Genomic DNA, 21,398 nt, shown 5'->3' with positions numbered 1-21,398 from the left:
GTACATTCAATAAACCCCCGGATGCATTGGTAGGACAATGCTTGAGTACAGGAGAATCATTTTGCATAATTGTGGAGATTGAGACATTCATGTAAATGTTGAGGCATCTTATCAGAATGCAAACACAAAGCCAGTCCACGCTCTGACTTATGCCACTAGACCGCCTGATCCTCTTCCCTGCAGAAACCTTGTCATCACTTTATCTGGACTCAGCTGTTTTCCCCTCTGACTCCCACTGTAATGACCTTTCTCTTCCAGCCAGAACAGAGGAGTCACTCCCCATTTTCCATTGTAGACTAAAAATTCATCTCATCAAGAGGGATGTCATGTCACCCACTCAGCTTCTCGTCTGCTCTGTCTCCCCCCTCCATTTGCACTTGTCTTGAAGCGAGGAAAAAAAAACCTCTCCTGAGCTTTTTATTTCTTAATGTGGCATGTCTATTTTACACAGTTATTGTGTCACATGAGAATGTCTGGGCACCTTTGCTCTGATGCTCACTGTCTTAGCTATTCCTCACACCATTGTTTTGGTTATTTTGTAATTTTGGTGAACTAGGAATTGATATGCTTTCTCTAATGGCCTTCATTGTCTGTGAATAAGGGGATGAACCCTGTCAGGTAATAACCATGGTTCACCTCCATGTCTCATTCTGTCATTAGTATCATCATATCGTGGAATGTTTGGTTAGTAAGTGAGTGTCGCTTTCAAGTCACCATAAGGAATGTAGTGAGAGAAATTATCCCTGCGAGCCTGGGTCAACACAGAAATTAATTTGGGTTTTGCATCGGCCTAAAACTTGCTATTTATATCGGTTCATGCAGGAATCATTAATGCATTAGCAGATATGCTCCCTGCTCATTGGAACAAGCATTTGAATACTGAATCATTTACAGCATGGATGATTCACTGAGACAGTCAGAATTAACAAAACCCATGTGAATTTTTTAACTTCAAAGTCTTAATGAATTTGTTTACTGCCCACTCTCACAAATGTAATCAGTATTCTGAATGCACCACAAAACCTAATAAGAAACACAATTTACTTTTTTTTACTGTGTAGGAGTCACAGGCTCAACAATAGGGAAGAGGGGCTGAAAACAAGTAACAAATAACTAAAGTAGGTTAAGTTTAAAGGTAAAAGACTGACCATGAAAGAATAATTTCAGTAAAACTTTGTTTAGGTATTGTGTTGAAATGTGTTTTTTTTTCTGATTTTCTTGTAGAGGTTGTTATTGACTTTGCTATTAAACTAGATGTAGAAAAAGAAGAAGCAAGAAGTAAATATGTAAACACGATACAATTATCAAGGACTCGGTTGGAATAAAAAGAGATTAAACGCATGGATCTTAAAACAATCTTCACAAAATATCTGATAATAAAAATTTCAAACATCTTCATTTATCTACAAGATACAAGACTCGTGACAGCAATATAAGGATTCTATGATGCAGCGGTAGGTGGCGATAATGATCCCTGTGGGTGCAAGTCGCCATTAAAACAAAGAAGAAGAAGCAGAAGAAGAAAGAGGAGTGGGAGGAGCTGAGTGTTTGAAAGTGGCGGGCAGTAACAACATTCATCTCGATGTCGGTCTAAGTACACGGGCACAGGAGAGACGTTTACAACTAGAAACACTCAAAAGTTAACGGTTTTTTAAAGGGTGACAGATATTAGTGCTCTCCATTAACAACCGGAGCCGCTGTATACGGTTTTCGTGGATTTAAACGCTGGCACTGGAGGAAACGTGAAAGGGTAACGTTAATATCAACGTCTTGCTAATAACAGCAGCTAGCTAGTGAAGCTGCTGCCGACTTTAACCTAACCTAACCTAGTTTTCACGGGTGTCCTGGAGACACATCGACCGAGTAAAGTTACAGTTACAGGGATTATCAAAACTAAAATACTACATTTACATGATAAAAGCTTATTGCACAGCTCGGTTTTGATGTGTCTGAACGGAAGCTGGATGGACTAACTCCATGGACAGTATGACAACACCCATGGTGATTCTGCTGAGACGTGGGGACATTTTCTGTATCACCACTGAAAACCACTGAACCAAATGGAAGTCATTTCTCGCACAAAAAGTTTGAAAATCCATAAAGTCAGTCCCGTGTACAGTGACACCGACTAACTGTTACTTTGACGGTAATAAATGAGATAGCTGTCCGCATTTGTAACCTTAGATACTGACCTGACGGTTTTCAATCATTTGAAAAACAAATTGTTATTTCTATTCTGGGAAAGATTTTAATGGCCATTATTCTGCCCAGAAAAACATGCTGATGCTGGGTGTCACACCTGAGGTGCTCTTAGCTCAGTTATGGTGATAATGAGATGATAATATATTGTTTGCTTTGTTATTAGCACACACGGCAGTTTGACATATCACAAGTGAATACATTTTTAACACAGAAAAATTGGATGCCATTAAAATATATCTTACTTTTTTTGCTTTTCAAATTGAATGGTCTACTATTCAAGGTTTTAGGAATAAAAATAGAACAATGGGGCTGACAGTCATTTTATAGCAAAATATAACACCAACACAACAGTGTTGCTTTACAGGATAACAAAAACAACAGATGTAAAGTAACATCCCAGCTCAGTAAGTACAGCTCTGCATTGTGCTCTGCAACTGATTTTTTTTTTTTTTGATTTTTTTTTTAAACAAAATTCACTGTTTTTTCAACACCTTTATTTATAGTGTTATCTCTTGTTTACAGTGGGGGTTCATTAGAGTCTTTTGTCCATTCAAAATATTTAATGATGTATTATCTTGCTACATTATTGGACAGATATTACTTGGCTTCAATGTGACAACCTCCTCTGCTCCTTTTATTACTAGATATTTATTGGACTCTTGCATCATGACAAATGAGGATGCTAAGGTGATCCCAGTGCGGGTTGCCTTGCGATGTCGCCCGTTGGTACCTAAAGAAATCAATGAAGGATGTCAGTGCTGTCTCACTTTTGTGCCTGGTGAGCCACAGGTGTGTGCTCAGCAGTTTAAGAAAACACTTTTTTTTTTTACTTGTATTTGAGTAGTGGTTTGCACCAAGTCAGTTATGTTGATATGTTGTTTTTTTTTAATGCAATTACAGTGTACTCTGTGTGGAAAAGAAAAGACAAATTGCTAATGTTTTTTTCTGTTTTTAGGTTATTGTTGGAACAGAGAAGGCGTTCACCTATGATTATGTATTTGATCCCACTGCTGAACAAGAAGAAGTCTTTAGTACAGCTGTGTCCCCCTTACTGTGTGGGCTTTTCAAAGGTAGGTATGTCTTGATATGATGATTGATTGGAATGTCTTTCTGGTTTTACCCTGTTCCTGGCAGGTGACCATGCAGGGTCTGCGACATAAGAACTGTCTAAATTTTGTCTCCATGGTTTTACTCCATGGAGACAAAATTTACCATCAGTTGCAAAAACAAAAAACATAATTAAGATAACTACGATGTTAAATTATTATTATTTTTTGCTTAACTTTAAAATCAGTTTGCATCTTCACTGAATTGTCCTTTTCCTAGGCTACCATGCCACAGTTCTTGCATACGGACAAACAGGATCTGGAAAGACCTTCTCCATGGGAGGAACGTACACATCAGCTCAAGAGAATGATCCTTCAGTCGGCGTTATTCCACGAGTTATCAGAAGAATTTTTGAGGAAAGAGAGAAAAGGACAGACTGTGAATTCTGTCTGGCAGTGTCTTACCTGGAGGTTGGTGGACATAGTGTTTATGCTGTATAGATAATTCGTTTTTTTTTTATTGACATTTAGAAATGTATTATCCTTGACATCAAGCAAATGTTATTTCATAGCATGTTAGCCTTTTTAAAGTAATTTGATGAAGCATTTTATTTTGATTTTAGATCTATAATGAAGATATACTGGACTTGCTGTGTGCATCCAAAGATAAACCTGCCATAAGCATACGGGAAGACCCCAAAGATGGCATTAAGGTGAGCGACTGGAATGTCAAGAGTGACAGCACACAATGTCTCCTATCTTTGAGCATATGATAAATAGACAGATGAGTCTCAATAAACCGCATCTATGTCTAATTCTGTATCTTGTTGCCTTGGTTCTTATTGGAAATATCATATCTTACAGATTGTGGGGTTAACTGAGAGGCAGGTGTTCTCTGCCCATGAGATGGTGGGCTGTCTCGAGCTGGGAAACTCCGCTCGCACCGTGGGCTCAACAGCGATGAATGCTGCTTCTTCACGTTCACATGCTATCTTCACCATCACACTGGAGCAGCGCAGAGGGACAGACAAGTCAGTTTGGTGGTGGTTTCTCCCATATTCATTTTATTATTTTGGCTTATATTAGTCCACTTTGCTTTAACATACACAGCTCTCCCTGTAATGTGTCAAGGAAAACAGTCATACAGTGTATTCAGAAAGTATTCAGACCCCTTTACTTTTTGCACAGTTTATCACATTTTTCCTGGCAGAATCTGTCAGGCCCCTAATAATATTGGATAGGAAGCGTCTGTGAAGTGAAATCTTTGGGTCTCTCTACACATATTCTAGGGGTTTAGATCTGGGCTTTTAACTGAGCCACTCAAGGACAGTCAGAGACTTGTCCCGTCAGGTCATTGTCATGCTGAAAGGTGGAACCGTTGCCCCAGTCTCACATCACGTGCACTCCGGAGCAGGTTATCTTCAAGGACCTCTCTGTATTTGAATTTATAATTAATTTGACCTGACATTTCTGTTTTTCATAAAGATACCATATGGTATTGCTCCAGAAATTGGTGTGTATGTGCAGGTCCACATTATGTGACATACAAGGCAGCATTTTCAAAACATTCTACAAGTTTAGTATTTGTGCGATCTTTTATTGCAGAGCTGACTCGGTTGTTTCAAAGTTGCACCTTGTGGATCTGGCTGGTTCAGAGAGACAAAAGAAAACCAAAGCAGAGGGAGATCGTTTAAAGGAAGGTAACTTAAATATTTAGATTTTTCTTTACACTTGCTCATTTAAAAGTTGTCAACCTTCAATTTATGATTTCCCATATGATATAGGCTGCAGTATCGATTTTACATAAGCTGTCTGTATTGTAATTGTGTCTTAATAACAGTATTTCTGTTTTGATGCCATTTATTTTCATCTTCAGGCATCAGCATCAATCGCGGCCTTTTGTCCTTGGGTAATGTTATCAGTGCGTTGGGAGATGAAAGCAAGAAAAACACCTTTGTTCCTTACAGAGACTCCAAGCTCACCCGCCTGCTGCAAGGTAGACTTTGATTTAGCTGTTCAGAAATTACATATTGGTCTTAGGTCAGTCTCAGATACCATTCTTGTTTTTAGGACCTTCAAACTTGAGTAAATCAGCATACAGCATGCATCCTGCTTTTCTGTGCTTTGACTGTCTGGTTGAAAATCTTTGTTTTTCACACCTGTATCTGTGCCTGGGTTTATTTCTTACTTGTTTAACATAAAAATTGGCAGCATTACTGATAAATGTACAACAAAACAGGCAGGTGCTCAAAGCAGCAATAACACAACACAGTTAATGACTGCAGAATAATTTTACTAAGCATTTTTGTGAACTCTTTTCTGTGTTTGTCTCATCAGACTCACTGGGAGGCAATAGCCACACTTTGATGATTGCCTGCATCAGTCCTGCAGACTCAAATATGGAGGAGACCATCAATACCCTGCGATATGCTGACAGAGCTCGCAAAATTAAAAACAAACCTATAGTCAACGTTGACCCCAGAGCTGCAGAAATGAACCGTTTGAAACAACAGGTACAGAAATTAAAAAGTCTTTTGTGGGGTTGACCTCACAATCGGATCTCAAGATCAAGCTCTAAGTCAAATGCACTTCACTTACTTAATTACAAGTCTTTGTTTATATTGATTATGGAAAAAGATCAAAGATTGCTGGGGCTGAAAGTGTATGACACACAAACTTTCTTCTTCTATTTAAAATGAATGTCTCAAGTGTCTTGATTCGCGCTTGTTTAGGTTCAGGAACTGCAGGTGATGCTACTTCATGCCCGTGGGGGAGTAGCTCCAGTGCTCTCTGGGTAAGGCATAAAGTTTCTCACTTACTTAGTACCACAGAATGTAAGATAAATGCACTCAGGACACATATTACCCATTACAAAAGGCCATAACAGTTTACACAGTCCCTCTGTTACAGCCCAGAGTCCGCGGAGAATGTGACTAAGCTTTTGGAAAGGAACCGTGCTCTAACAGACGAGAACAATAAGCTGAGCAGGGAGCTGAGCGAGGCAGCTGGACAGACCGCCCTCATGTTTGAGAAGATCATTATGGTAACCTAGATCTTAACGTTTGTACCAACTGGTAGAAAAAAAATGCCAAGACAGTCGAAATTGCCATCAAGATAAGAAGTAAAAAAATACTTCATATACAGTCTATAGCTTAACTTATTTTTCTTGTCTTTTCTCTTCTATCTATGCGCCCTTTCTCTGTTTTGCATTGTCATTTGTCATGTTAATCAAATTTTGTTTGTTTTATTTCATAGACAGAACAAGCAAATGAGAAACTACAGAGCAAACTGGAACAACTGCGACACCATGCAGCGTAAGTTTACAAAGGCATGAAGCCAGGAGGGCTTTGGGACGGGTCTGACAAAACGTCTGACACAGAAAACGTTTGCCATTCTTGCTAAAGGTTTTGTTTAGGTTTTAATTGTCTGAGTAATTTTGTTCATCATTTCAGTTATTTGTTGTTGCATACTAAGGGTTTAAAAGTTCAACAGCTTTTAGTGCTGAAAGACTGTATGTTAGTTTGGTCTTAGCAGCTGAGAAAATGGTAGCACATAAATGATAGACAAGGTTTATTGACCAAGTTTTTGATTATATTAATCCACACTTTTTATTTACCTTTATTTCAGATGTACAGTGGATCTTGAGAAATTGTTGGAGAAGCTAGAGGACCAGGAGTTGAAGGAGAATGTTGAGGTGATGAGGAATCTGCAAGAAATCGTCTTGGAGCTCAAGGTACACAAGTCACTTTGCATAATAATTCATCAAAAGACAGCAGTGTGTAGTGATGCTGACATTTGCAATGGACATTATATTTGGCTTTTGATAGATCTTTTTTTGTTTGTTTTGCTTTTTCTAATCAGAATGTATGGGGCAAGTTGTCACGGTTTTCCAGACCAGAAGTGTCTGGACAGTTACCCATTTTAACACTGTGCATAAAGTTCAGGGGTTCAGAATTAATGGGACAGAGACACCTGAAGTGAGACAGAATGATCATATGTAATATTTAATGGAAAATATTTGACAGGCAGTGACTGTGTGAAGTCTTTAACACCAGCAGACAGCCTGTGTCTTTGCTGGTGATTCTCTCCCAGGCTTTCACTGCAGCCGCCTTCATCTGTTGCTTGCTGTGGCGTCTCTCTGTCTTTAGCCTGGACCTCAGCGAGTGGAATACAGCTCAGACTGAGAACAATCAACTCTGAGCCACGTCTGAGCTTTTTTTGTTCATGAACTAATATTGGACTGACACACAGATGCCCAAGAAATGTTTAGTTGCCAAGTGTCCAATTACTTTGGGCCTTTTGTACTGTTTAGGCACCATGTGTTAAAAAGCTCTTTAAATATTAAACACGTTGAAGCACAGAGCACAGTACTTATGGTCTTGACTATAAATCCAGCTCTGGATAATCTGGATGTTCACAGTCCTTTTTGTTCATAATATTGACTGTTTTGCTGTTTGTTGGATTTTCTAAGAATGAGAGCGCAGGCATCGCTGCCTCCATTGAAGCCATGGCCGCAGGAGAGGATGTACCTGAGGTGCCTGGGAATGGCAGTAAAAACGCAGCAGATGATTCCCCATCAGTACGTTGACAGTTTGTGTCCTCTTATTGCTTACATTAAATGACATTTATTGTCAAAGATACTTGACAACATTGTGAATTCTGCAGCCAACTCACTGTGGTAACATATGTGTTCACACTAACTGATCAAAGAATAAAGACTAAAGTCTGTCTACTTATCTCTTTAGTTCTGAACGAAATGTAGTTTAAGATGTTTCCCTCCTCTAACACATTGAACAGGATGCCACTGCTATTGCTGGTAAGGACTCCCCAGAGGCCTTTGCAACCCATCATGCACTGCGGCAGGCCCAGCTCTCCAAGGAATTGATTGAGCTGAACAAAGTGTTGAGTTTGAAGGAAGCTTTTGTGAGGAAAATGTGCCAGAATGACAGCCAGCTGGAGCCGATGCAGTCAGAACACCAGGTACGAGAAGTCTGGATCCGGTTCTGACTCTCACAGTAATTTTAAAACCACTTCAGTTTCTGTTTTTTTTTAAATTAAATACACTTTATTTGATTTTGTGTCACTGTTCTGGAGATTTCTATAAATTCTAGGCATTGTGTCTTATAGAAAAATGTACAGACTCTGCAGTCGGCAGTGGATTCTCTGCAGAAGGAGAAAGAAGAGCTTGTTTTGGCACTTCAGTCTGCAAAGAAAGACACTAACCATGCTAAGTATGACAGCTGATTTTTATTTCTGTGGTTTTGTTGTAGCTGATGTAATATTTATGCCTAAGATCTCAAACGTAGTCTCATAGACCCTCACTCCTCACTTCCTTCTTCATCTGACATACATCACCTTCTTCTAGGCTTAGTGAGCAGCGGAGGAAGAGGCTGCAGGAGCTTGAGGGCCAGCTCGTGGACATGAAGAAGAAGCTTCTCGAACAATCCAAACTGCTGAAACTCAAAGAGTCTTCTGTTCAGAAAGTTAGCAAGCTCATGCAGGAGATCCAGGTATTTATATATATTATATTATATTGTTGTGTTGCAGAAGATTTTTCCTGGTGCCATAGTCTGTATAAATGTGTATTTTCTATCATAATGATGCCATCATAGTATTAAATAGACTGTTCTATTTTATACTGTTTAATTTTTTTCAGAATTGATTCTTGATGATTCAGTTACATCAGATAAACTGATACCAGTAGTACTGTTCAGAATTTATCCTCAGAGCTTAAATTTCTTCAACAAGTGAGCAACACTGTTGTTTCCTTGAACACAAAATTGTGTAACTTGCACGTTATTTGCTAAATTGTAAACACATTTCCTGGTTATAAAACTTTGGACCAAGCAAAACATGATACATCTGTAATTTATTTTTAGGTTAACATGTGCAAAACCGTTTTGAGCAAGAATAATAAAAAAAAAACCTGTACCACTTACAATTATCGCTTTCAGGGAAGACCAGGCAGAAACAGAGTCTTTAAATTCTTACATTTCACATATGGCAAGTACCAGAAAGCAGGAAGAATATAGCTTTGTCTTTATTTTGCCATTTCCTTGAATCTGTGGCCTCAAGTAAAATTCTTTCTAAACACGTGCATTCAATTGGCATAGAGCATTATTAATATTGGTTACACATGTAAGCCACAGATGCCAAGTCCAAGTACAATAACACTGTGTTTCTCACAGGCTATGAAGACCCAGCGTACGCAGCTGATGAGGCAGATGAGGGATGACTCTGAGAAATTCAGACACTGGAAGAGCAAGAAGGACAGGGAGGTGCTGCAGCTGAAGGAGAAGGTATGTCAAGGTCAACTACTTCCTGGACAGTGCTGGACATCTTATCCATAAATTCACTCGGTCTTTTTGCCTTATACTAATTGATTTATTTACATGGCTTCATGAACCTCACAGTGTACTTGTTGTTTTTTATGTGTTACAGGATCGTAAGCGCCAGTACGAGTTGCTGAAACTTGAGAGGGATTTCCAGAAACAGGCCAATGTTCTGCGTCGTAAAACTGAAGAGGTGAGACTTCTTGCTCTGTTGTCTAATTTGTGTGATCCACGAGTTAATACCCTCTTTTATACTGTAGATGTGTGTCACTAATTTTCACTAACCTAACTGCTGACCTCTGAGTCAGTTCCCCGAATTCTGCAAGCAATTCAGTTTGAATATCAGGCTCATGTCAAATGCTAGAATGAACTGTAACTGGAAATGATTGAAAGCAGCTTATTACAAGTTGTTTTTTTTCCCCCTACAGGCTGCAGCTGCAAACAAGCGGCTGAAAGATGCCCTACAGAAGAGAAGTGAGGTGGCAGAGAAACGGAAAGATGCTCAGAACAGAGGAATAGAGGGAGCTGCTGCGAGAGTTAAGGTAGTAAAACCTGGTCCTAGGGCTGCTCTATAGTTGCAGTTACTTATTTGGTCTATTAGACCAAATAAACATAAAGTATTTCTACATTTTTACGAACATTAACAGACTGTACTGCTGTGTTCTGTGTATTGGGCGTTGTATTGTTGTTAACTGTAAATTGATGTGATCAGACGTGGCTTCTGAATGAAGTGGAAGTGATGGTTAGCACAGAAGAGGCTCGGCGTCACCTCAGTGATCTGCTGGAGGACAGAAAGGTCTTGGCTCAGGAGATCAACCACCTTAAACAGCAGATAGAGGCTGGAGAGAGACCTGCTCCCAAAATCAGGGTGAGCTGAGAAGTTCATGCTTTTACTCCTACACACACTCATGAGAATATGCTCAGAACTGAGAATAAGTGAGACATTCAGCACCAACAGAGTAGAAACGTTACAAAGAATCAGTCCTTTGATCCGCGGCGTCTTTCCACGCAGCGTCGGACACTGATCATCTCTGAGCTGGAGAGTCACGGGGCGCTGGAAACACCTCTGACCAAACAGGTCGAGAACCTGGAGACAGAAATGGGTCTCAGGTGAGTCACATCTTTATGTTTGACCCTGACTCACCGCAGGCTGAAGTACCGCCCTGTACATTTTTTTGAGCCATTATGTTTCTCACCTGTTAAGAACATACTTGTCCAGCTGCTATAACACCTGCTCTTACAGATGTGTCACCACCACTTGGGCAAAGTGGATGGTTGCTGTTCAGTAAAGGGATTGTTTTTCAGAGTGAGTTGTGTTGTAACAGGAACGCCCAGATAGCTGACCTCCAGCAGAAACTTCTCGTCGCAGACAGCGAGGGGCGTTTGAAACAGCGCATAGATGGAATCACAAGCATCGTGGATGCCAAGTGTGCCCTTAAAGTCCTGATGTCTGAGGTGACAAATTGTCTTCTTTTAGGAGGTCCGATAATACATCACACCTGTGTGTTATTTTAGTTAATAGTACATTAATTTGCTGCTTTCTGTTTGCATTTCCAAAACCCTTTTATGTAGCTGGTGTCTGCTAAAACAGCCAGTGCCAAGCTGGAGAGTGAACTCAAACAGGAGAAGGGAAATGCACAAGATTTAAGGAAGATGCTTGCTGATGAGAGAAACGTGATGTCCACCATGGACATGGAGCATCAGCAGCAGCTGGTGGAACTAGAGCAGAGGCATCAGGAGAAGGTGCTCGTATCTGTTATTTATATGCCAATCTACATCTCTTTTTAGAGCCTTTCTTCCTTCTGTTCTGTATGTATATACTGCATATATGTGTGTATATATCTTGTTTTTCTTTGTACAGGTGCTTTACCTCCTCAACCAGCTGCAGAGCAAACCCATATGTGGAGATTCAGACGAAACAAACCAGAAAGACGAGGAGAGTTCAAAGGAGAAGGAGCTTCTCCAGCGCCTCAAAGTTCAGGTTCGTCTCCTCTGGTTCCGTAGCAGCGCGTTCTTGCCTTTCAGCATTTCTGTTTTGTTGTGGTAAATCATGCAGAATTATCACTAAGTTGATCATGTGCTTATTTGTAACATCATTTTTAGGAGGAAGAGCTCGAAAAGCTGCGAGCATTAAGTGAGCAGAACCAGACGCTGGTGGAGCAGAACGAGCAGTACAGACAGGTAACTGAATTATTCATCTCAGCTTTATTAGTTTCCATCTGTTTTTATTTTTTTTTATCATTTGGATATTAAGCTGAATTATAAATGATGAATACCATGTACTAGTGCATAACAACATCTGAGAGCAGATACTGAAAAAACTCAAAGTAACTACTTTTCTGTATTAAAATGATTTGTCATCTGTTTTTTGTCGCTATTTAATTACTCTGACTATTTTTTGAGTTAAAGTGCATTAAAAAAAAAGTGAAGTGCTGATTGGCTCAAACACAGCCATCTTTTCTTTTTCCCATCCACAGAAATTCTCACTGCTCCACCTGGCAAGTGGAAAGAAAATCCTTGTGCCTCCAACCAACAATGAAAACAGCATAGATGACTCCTTTGAGTACGTTCCTCCAAAGGTTGGTTATTGCAGATATTCTATCTTCATGTTTGCTGTAATGTCAGAGTTTTTTTTTCACAGTAATAAAATTTTAGTCAGGTTCGGTGTTTAAACAGAAAGCTAGCACTGCTCCAAGAAGGGATGACTGTGAATATTATCCTTTTTGATAAAATACAAGATTAGGAGATAAGTCCAAGTGTGTGTTTTTTTTTCTCTCTACAAACAAGCCTAAGGGGAAGCGTATCACCACAGCTAAAGCACCACTGAACATGGCCATCAACATTGAAGAACTGATGTCTCCCAGTGAGGATGACGAGGAGGAAGAGGACGAGTGGCGTCCTGAGAAACCTGAGAAGGGACGCAGAGCCTCAAAGAAACCAAAGGCCACTGGGGTAAGACTGGGATTAGGATTTGAAGCATCTTCAGACTGGTCATTTGTGTATTTGACTGTCCTCAGTGCTCAGTGAAACATTGTGAAGGGTGAGAACAAATGGTAGTGGGAGGACTTGTGATGCAAAGGCCACGGTTGTGAGAAGTTTCTCGTCTTTCAGTGTGCGTGTAAAGGTCGCTGCAGTAACAAGCAGTGCAGGTGTCGCAAAGGAAAGATGACATGCGGAGAGAACTGCCAGTGCGATCACGAGAAATGTCGAAATATGGATAACCAGGTGGCTGCTGAGGTAAGTCTAATATCAGTCATCTACTTACCCCATGTGTGTGATGCAGTTATGGACGTTTGGGGGGCAAAACACACCTTTTGTTCTAAAGATCTAATCCTTCAGCTGTTCTGCTGATGAATGGCTTGCTGCTTTGGGCATATTTAGCAGTTAACACGTTCTTCCACACTGTCTTTCCACCTGCACACATCAGGACAAAGGACCAGTAATCACTGTTCTCACTTTTTGAATGTTTTTACTCATTTCAGGATGCAAGTCAGACAGAAAGTGTTTCCAGAGACTCTGTGTCTCTTCAAGACCCAACATCCGTCAGCCCCGACAACACCACGTTCTTCAAACCGCCATCTTGTACTCCCACCAAGAAGGTAAACTGGCTCCCTCTGAATCCATCCATATGGTGGTCTGGAGAGTGAACATGCACGCAGCAGATACACCTGAGAGTTTTAAAAATACTGCAGATCAGTTAATTAGAACAGACTGTGATTTGTTCTCATAGTAATCAACCTGTCACTACTTTATCCTTCCTGTTTTAGGCAAACACTGCCAATCTGCATCTGTCATCATTTTAAATTGTGTATTGTGGGACATAGTATCTGTCCTACAGTGTTAGTTTCCACTGGAACTTTAAAAGATGTAATGCACAAGTAATATTAACATACATACATGTACCATTTTAGGTCCTGCAAGAAATCGGAGACATGGGACATGCCACCGCAGACCTGAAGCTGGTCAGGAAACCCATCCTGCCAGAGGAAGAAGAGGACGAGGACGAGGACACAACAACAGTCAGCTTCCTCAAGAAGAAGAAACGAATCCTGACCAGTTTTCAGAACAGTTTTTTCTCTGGGTGCACTCCGATCAGAGAGGAATCGTAACAGAGTGTGGTGGGGCTTTTTACATTAGGCGTCCACATGTGTTTGGTTAAATGTTTTGTCAGAATGTTTTCAGTCTTTTTTACATGTGACTAAACTGTTGTGTAATGTGACTTGAAAGTAGCTGTTGGTTGTAAAACACTTTTTTTTTCTGTAGAGGGAAACAAAAGGATTATAAATAGCATTCAAATATACTGGAATTCCCAATGAGATGATCAAGAAGCTTGTAAGTAACTTCTAGTTTAATGAATTACATAATATTTCCCCATAGAGAGACTAAATTTACATTACACACATTACAACACATCGTCTTGGGGGTGGGGTGGGCAACCTGTAGGTTTTTCACTGTGCTTTTAGTATCAGAGCTGAATAAAGTCTTACAGTTAAATCTTGTTTTTAAAAGAACAACAAACTTTTTCTTTTTTGTCTGAATGTGTAGCACTGTTTCATTTCTTAGCAGTGTTTTAAGTTGATTGAAAATAATTTATTTCATTCATTAGTGTGTTATGATTAATGATTAATATTTTACTTTTGACTCACTTTCATTGCTGTTTCTTAGCAGCGGTTAATCTTTAGTGGAAAGGTTATTTGACTTTCAATTAAAAAAATAAACCTTAAACAGGAAAACTGTTTTAATTTCACACTAATCTAAATGTGTATGTTAAACTGAACAGGATGAGTACTGACTATATTAGTAGTACACACATTTCTTTCTTACAAATCCCCCAAATGGTCAGAAGAGCAAAATAAATGTCAATTCAGAATTCCCATTATGTCTTTGTATTTTAATATCCTGCAGTCTTCCATGTTTGGCTGCTTTAGAAAAGTTTTTTCTTTCTTTTTTTTTTTTTTTTCCTCTCCATCCATTGGCTGGTATTGATGTCACTGATGTACATTTATGTAGCTCTGGAGTCCACATCCAGTGCACTGGGTCTTTTTAGCTTTCTTATTATTTCAAGAGGTTTTGTGCATATTTGGATTCATCAAGTTTGCTTCATGTGCTTTCTGGGAAATTTCCTCCAGGTAGAACAACAAGCACAAGACACTGGTGTTACTTGACACATCATTGATGAGCAGCCTTTTCATGCTGCACATTGCTCTAAGTATTTTAGCAACATAAATGCCAAACTCTCCATGGTTCCAGCTTCTCAAATGTGCAGGGATTTGCTTCTTTTTTCAGTTTTAGATGAGTGGAAATTGAATCTCTTTGGACTGTTGTTTGGACAAAAAAAAGCTATTTCAAAGCATTGGTGAGTTCTGAGAAAATGTGATGGTAATTTTGCACTAGAGTCTGACAAATATTAGATTTTTGAGGCCAATACATGCTGCAGATATGAAAGATAAAACTAATCTGGTACGATATATTGGTCAATGTTATTATTTTCACACAGCCACAAATTGTAAATGAACATGTTTTCCATAGTTTCCTTTAATTTGATTAGTAAAGAATTATTGAGTATTGACTGGGAACTTTTTACAGTTGAAAAATAAAACTTCTTGGTAATCATGTGGGATAAACTCTTAATAAATAACATATTTTCTGATATTTCTGTACTGCACTAAGCTGTCAGAAATACCCTCAAGGTCATACCAAGTTGTACCAAGTACCAAGAAGCAGCTGGAAACAGGAGACCATGATGTGAAGGTTTCTGCTGGGAGTGTGTGCAGTACAAAGCAGGCTGGTAGCATCTGCATCACATTTGTTCATTCTTTCAGCGGCTTTCTGTAGAAAGCTGAATAAGCAATTATTGGTCAATGAGTTTTTTTTTTTTTGTTTTTTTTTTTTACTTTAATCAAGCAGTTAGAGTGGCATTTAGTGTGATTATACTGACTCACAGCACAAGTACCAAGTACATAATATACCAGCGGTGGGGATGATGCAGTTTTTGATGAATGGCAATGATTCAAAAAAGGTCTCACAAGGTGTTGTTGACATTTCCTGGCTTTCAGGCTGTACTTCAGCTGGGAACAAAAGCTCTCCACCTGGTGGCATTTCGAATCACTGCCAATTCTTCTCCCTAAACTCCCCAAACATTCTGACCTGATCAACAGCGAAGGAAGCTGCTCTGCGCAAAGGACATTTTTGGCTACGGTGGCTGCTTCTCAGGCCAAACAAAAAGCAAGACAAAGCAGTATTGTTTGACTGAACTATTTGTTTCAGATAAAAAAGACCAAGTACTTGGACTTCATTAACCAAAACAGGGCGAAAATATTTGACTAAAATGGGACACGGAGGCAGAAGAATACATGAGTACCATAATACAGATTCAAGCACGAGATGAGGATGAATAAGCCTGCATGAGAGTGAACCAGCAGAGATTTCATAAGGCCTGGAGGAAATAGGTTATGAAGGCTCCCTCAATGAATACTGAAAATATTCATTTTGTCAAAACAACAGCATCACAGCTCTGACAGTGGGATAAAAGGGAAATGAAAGGTGGCTTCCATTTGATGAGAATCCCTCTTTCAGCCAGGAGAGCTGAGGAGGCATAGGCTTTGTTCTGGATTTTAGAAATTGTTTGAGAAAGGAAGAGAGGATGGTGTTGAAATGCAGGCATCTTCACATGCGCAGCAGAGCTCAATACCAGACTTAAGAATGGAAACTGGGAAATTCATTAAATACCAGACGCACCCAGCAGCAATATTGCATTGTTATTTGTTGTGATGCTTTTCTGCTCTCATCAACTACAGTGTTTGTTTCTGATATGAAAATGTGGCTGACTGTTACAGACGGGGGGGGGGGGGGGGGGGGGGAGTTACTCAGGAGGTTATTCTGAGACAGAGGCCTGCTGCTGTTGTTGCAATGCATTCTGGTCACCAATGGAGGGCGCTAGATGTCAGAATACCTCTCTCAGGGGGTTCTGAAGTCCCAAACGTTGATTTCCACCTCTGTAAATGAGCTTGGAGATCATAACTGAGCTTCTCTGTTACACCACATATTAATCACCTTCCAGTCCATTTTGACAGGCGTAAACTCTCAGACGTGTCCTCACTCAAGAACCTAAAAGAAGGTTCTTTGTCTATTCAGCATCTTGCACTGCAGACACTTGCTATGGGAAATTGTATTTGAAGACAAGTGGATTAAGACTAAAATAAAGTGGACAGATTATGTGAACAGTGTCCTCACTGATTAAGGCAGCTTAAGAGATTTACAGATGTTTGGAGATGCTGTGCCACTGTGTACGTTTTAAATTGTGCAAATATGCAGTGCTGGACATTAGTTGATTGTGTACAGACACTCTAGTGCAAATGTTTATTATTATCAGGCTTAAATATGCCTCCGAATCAGCTGTGAACTGCACCTTCTCACCAGTTATTTTAGTATTTGATAAATCATATGACATATTGTTGTGTCAGTGTCAGTGTTGTGGGTCTGTGCTGGTGTTGGGAAATTATAACAATGAAACAGTGGGTTAGGGGAAGCAAAACGGGGGGAAAAGAAGCTACTGATTGTTCTTTATCTGAGAGACATTAGTCATCGGATATCTGAGGCCTGGCTGTGTGAAGTGGAAACGTGTTTAACATCATCATGTAATATCTTGCACACATATTCCTTTTTCTTCAGATCTATGCTCCCACTGTTTTAATCTTAAATTAGACTTAGAAACTCAGAAAGCTCAACCACCTGTCCATTAGACGAACATCATCTCCCCCAATGGGAATCAATCATTTCTGAGACGAGATCATTGAGCGAAAGATCAACCTCAGCCAGGATTTCAGGGCTGCGTGTGACCTTGTGCGCAAGATAATTTCATGCTCAGCAGATTGATGTTCTTATCTCATCTAAATTGCAGCTGAAATTATTATGACCTTAGACGCCATCCATTCAGAGGAACGAGAAACGGCTCTATCTGTGTGGCAGATTAATACTGTGCACATATTCTCTCTCTTAGAGACACTGGACTCTGTACTCGGGCATACCAATCCCTTCAACGTCTGAGATAAGATAGCCTGGGTATATGAATAAAAGAGGAGGCAGAACGTATTTAAAAAAAAAAGCTGTTACTTGAAAGAAAAATGTCTGTTTTTCACCACATTTTATACTTTTTTTGAGTTAGTTCTGCAGTAGCATGGTGGGGACATTAAAACAGTGATTCTAATGAGAACATTTCTACACGAGGATGGAAAAACAGTGGGACAACAGTCTGTCCTGCTAATATACATTCTGTTTCACTATGAATCTGCTGATATGACTCGAGAGTTAAATCACCACACAACCACGTTTTTTCTTCTCAAAAATCAGACAGTACAAATATTAGTTGAATATCCATGGCAGACAGGAGTCAGCTGAAGAAATGTGAGCTACATAAATGTAAAATATAACACACTGATGGTAAGGAGTCGGAGCTTTAAACCAATGGAAAACAGTAAACGTTAATGCTGTTTACTATCAGTAGTTTGTGTCACATGTCATTTTCCATTTTTACAGTTGACTTGAAGTATTACACATCTGGTGGAGTTTATCATTCAGGGTCATTGACCACCGAATGATTTCTTCTGTTCCCAGTGTACTTGCTCACTTACGCTGTTTATTATTTGTTAGATTATTAATAATTTCTATGCATCAAAGTGCAAAAGTGCACTCTGCACCCTTTCAATCAGCCTTTTATTGTGCTGCTGTTCACTCGCGCTCTCTGAATCCAGTTCACAGTCTTTCGCTTCCTCCTGTGCTATTGCTTCATACCTCTGAGCTTCATATCTGCTTGTTCCAGTAACTGTTCATAGGTTTGAGCATGTAAAGTACATGTGAGAGAGACGGATGCAGCAGTAAACGTAGATAGGGCTCATGTGCTGATACTTCAGTACATCATGGTTTAGCTCGTGTCGTGAAGAATTTACAACTGAAGCACAAAAAGCAGAGAGAGTGTCTCTTAACACATTTTTTCATGTCCCTCATGGCTGATACCCTGAGGGTCTCAAGGGAGTTTCTTTTTCAATATACATCTCAATTAATATGCAAAGGTCTTATGAAGTATTATATGGTAAATCACTCTGAGGCCACTGAGTGTTTCAAATCACAGGTAGGACTCAGAAAAAGCAGTATCTCATACAGAGTGCACTGGTTTATTTTCTACAGGCCATGTGAGGCATTGAATACATATTTTGTGCATGAGGACAAAAGAGATGTGCTTGACGCTGGCCCTACCCTCTGTGTCAGTCAGTGTGGAATCAGGATGTTGGACTGAGGGGCAGGGCGCTGGGCCTGTTAAATATTGACTGCGAGTGTAATAATTAACCTTCCACCAACTCCTGATCTCTTATACTGGCTGCTCTGCCTCGCCGCCAGTGCTTTGCTGTCATTGCTGACATTTACATCAAAAATGCACCTCTTTTAGATGCCGATCACCGTCAGTATGGCTCCCTGTGTCTTTCGTCTGTCTCTGCTCTGTCCGCTGTGTTTTCTTCTTTTCTGCACTGTGTTTCCCCTCTGCCGCTCTGTCCCGGCTGCTGTGTGTCACAGCAACCTGCTGCTCTTCAAACCTTTGGCCTCGTCCTGTGAAAGCCAGCGGGTCATGCATCTAAAGGTGAGTACAGCTCCTGCCCAAAGCTGACGAGTGTATTCTATGTGAAATTTGCAGGATTGAAATGACTTTTTTTTTTTCCAAAAGAAAACCTGAAGACAGCCTGTGGTAAAAAGGAAAAAAAAACTAACTTTCTCCCTTTTATTTGTCTTGCTACAATGAAAAAATATTTCTTACTTTAATAGTCTGAAGTCCACAACTACATTTTTATGTTTTTTGCTCCGTTTGAAAAATTACCTCTTTTGGCAGGACAGTAGTATTATTAGGGTTTTTTTTTTTGTAATTGATAAGACAGAGAATAAAACAAACTTAGTGTAATTCTGGTAATTAATGTTAATGTTTCCGTGCCTGAAGAGGCAGAAAGTAGATGGATGAAGTCTGATTGGTCTATTCAACAGAATAAAATCCAACCGAGTAGAAGCATAGGTGGTCTAACCCAGCTGCCACTCATTTAATTGCTTTATTGTTCTGTTTTTCCTGTGCACAGTGTTTTACTACAAGCCAAAGTCTACAGAGTCATTACTCTACAAGCCGAACAAGCCGAAAAAAGAACAACTGTCACAGAATTTTAAGAAAAATAACACGATTTGGTTCAAACTGATCTGAACATTGTCAAACAATGAAGCCAATCTTTTAGTGATTATGAGGACAAATGTCAGAGAAAGCAGGAAATGCGAGGCCTGCAGGTACTCAGGTCAGACACACCCATGTACTCACATATTGAAAAGCGCCCTCATGTTGACAGCTACCATAAAATCTGTGTTATCTATACGGGCATTGGCCCTTTGGCCGTGCTGTTGGAAGAGTGTGAGCAATGATGCCGACTCTTCGGGCAATAAAACTGGGAGGAGGAAATTGCCGGGTCAAAGTCACTTTGCGAGTGGAGACGCCTCACGTACTAAAGCAGCTGCCTCCGAGTCCAAATCCTGAGTTAACCATGGCTCTTTCTTTTGCTCTGCTTCTCCTCTTTCTCGCTCTTTTGCTTCCATCTCAGGTGTTAGTAGTAGTTAGATAGTTCCACACCAAATGGCCGTGAGGAAACAACTGGAGAAGCTGCAGTTTGCTGTCAGCGACGAGCCTTCTGGTGCTGGCTGGATGTAACAGCAACTCCATGTGGAAGCTGTGTCTGTTCCAGTGGAGGTGCTGTTACCAGCAGAGAGTCACCAAACACAACCTGAAGCCTGCACCCAAATGCTTTTCTTGTTCCTGTTACTGTTACTGTTTTTTGTTTTTTTTTTTTGGTACAAGTGACTTCAGCATCTCTTGCTGAGATATGACAAACCTCACTGTTATAGTGCTTTTTATTCTGAAGAGGCTGAAGATCAATGGGGCACAAGGTGATGACCTATGAATTGACAGCCAGTGATTGACACATCTGCCTGTCAGTTCTGTAGGCCACTGCTGCGTTTTCCCCTCTGAACATGCACAGATACAAGTACAATCATTTTTTAAATATGTTTTACGATAAATAAAGTTTGAATGTGTCGCTCAGTGCATGAACGAGTCTGTCATTTGTCTGCTGTCGGTATGAATAAGATTAATGTGCTGCCAAAGAAAGTCAAGATAATTTTATTTATATCGTACACAATTACAAATCATAAATTTACCTCAAATGGCTTGTTAAACAGTGCATTTAATAATTAACCTATGTGCTTAAACAAACACAATGATACAGAGGCATAATTATGGTATACCAATACTTCAGGGTCTTTAAAGATGATGTAACCTTAGAACATTTAACCACTTTATATTGAAACACCATTCTTCACTGCCGCCTCAGCCTCATAAACAAGTCTACGTTGTCTACTTGACATCTTAGAGCAGCCGGACACACTATAATTAGGTTTATTCCCACGTGAAAGTGATCATATATAAGTAAAGAATACATAAAACTGACAAATTACAAGTTTTAAGTAGTGTGCTCTTAATTGAAATCCAGATCCAGTCAGCAAACAAATCTGGGCTATTTACCAAACCATCATTAAACAACAATGACTGATAACAGACGTTACACTTCACTTTCACTTTTTGCCTTCAGTGTTCTGTTGAATAATTCACTGCTTTGAAAAATGTCACAGATTCACTAGACTGTTAAATGTCACTGAGGATTAATAAATAGAACAAAATATTATTGATTCTCTGCAGCTAGTTTGTGTGTTTGTATGTGTCAACATTCAGCAGTGTGCTTTA

General features: G+C 39.8%; 1 protein-coding gene across 1 annotated transcript; it reads left to right on the top strand.

Moving 5' to 3' along the window:
- Positions 1-1,564: 1,564 nt before the first annotated feature.
- Positions 1,565-15,135, top strand: kif4 (kinesin family member 4). The gene is made up of 31 exons (XM_041052481.1): positions 1,565-1,750; positions 2,847-2,991; positions 3,158-3,272; positions 3,529-3,719; positions 3,872-3,961; positions 4,113-4,279; positions 4,854-4,948; positions 5,125-5,244; positions 5,586-5,761; positions 5,981-6,042; positions 6,159-6,291; positions 6,504-6,562; positions 6,876-6,981; positions 7,720-7,827; positions 8,046-8,228; positions 8,376-8,479; positions 8,614-8,758; positions 9,437-9,547; positions 9,690-9,773; positions 10,009-10,122; positions 10,293-10,448; positions 10,593-10,690; positions 10,906-11,035; positions 11,153-11,323; positions 11,442-11,561; positions 11,684-11,761; positions 12,058-12,159; positions 12,368-12,532; positions 12,692-12,817; positions 13,063-13,179; positions 13,492-15,135. The coding sequence occupies exons 2-31, from the start codon at positions 2,869-2,871 to the stop codon at positions 13,687-13,689; spliced, it is 3,747 nt and encodes a 1,248-aa protein (XP_040908415.1). The 5' UTR covers positions 1,565-1,750; positions 2,847-2,868; the 3' UTR covers positions 13,690-15,135.
- The last annotated feature ends 6,263 nt before the right edge of the window (positions 15,136-21,398 follow it).

The sequence above is a fragment of the Toxotes jaculatrix genome, chromosome 12 (genome assembly GCF_017976425.1).
Source record: "Toxotes jaculatrix isolate fToxJac2 chromosome 12, fToxJac2.pri, whole genome shotgun sequence".
NCBI lineage: Eukaryota > Metazoa > Chordata > Actinopteri > Toxotidae > Toxotes > Toxotes jaculatrix.
The sequence above is the reverse complement of the archived record's forward strand: the minus strand, read 5'-3'. Positions and strand labels throughout refer to the sequence as shown.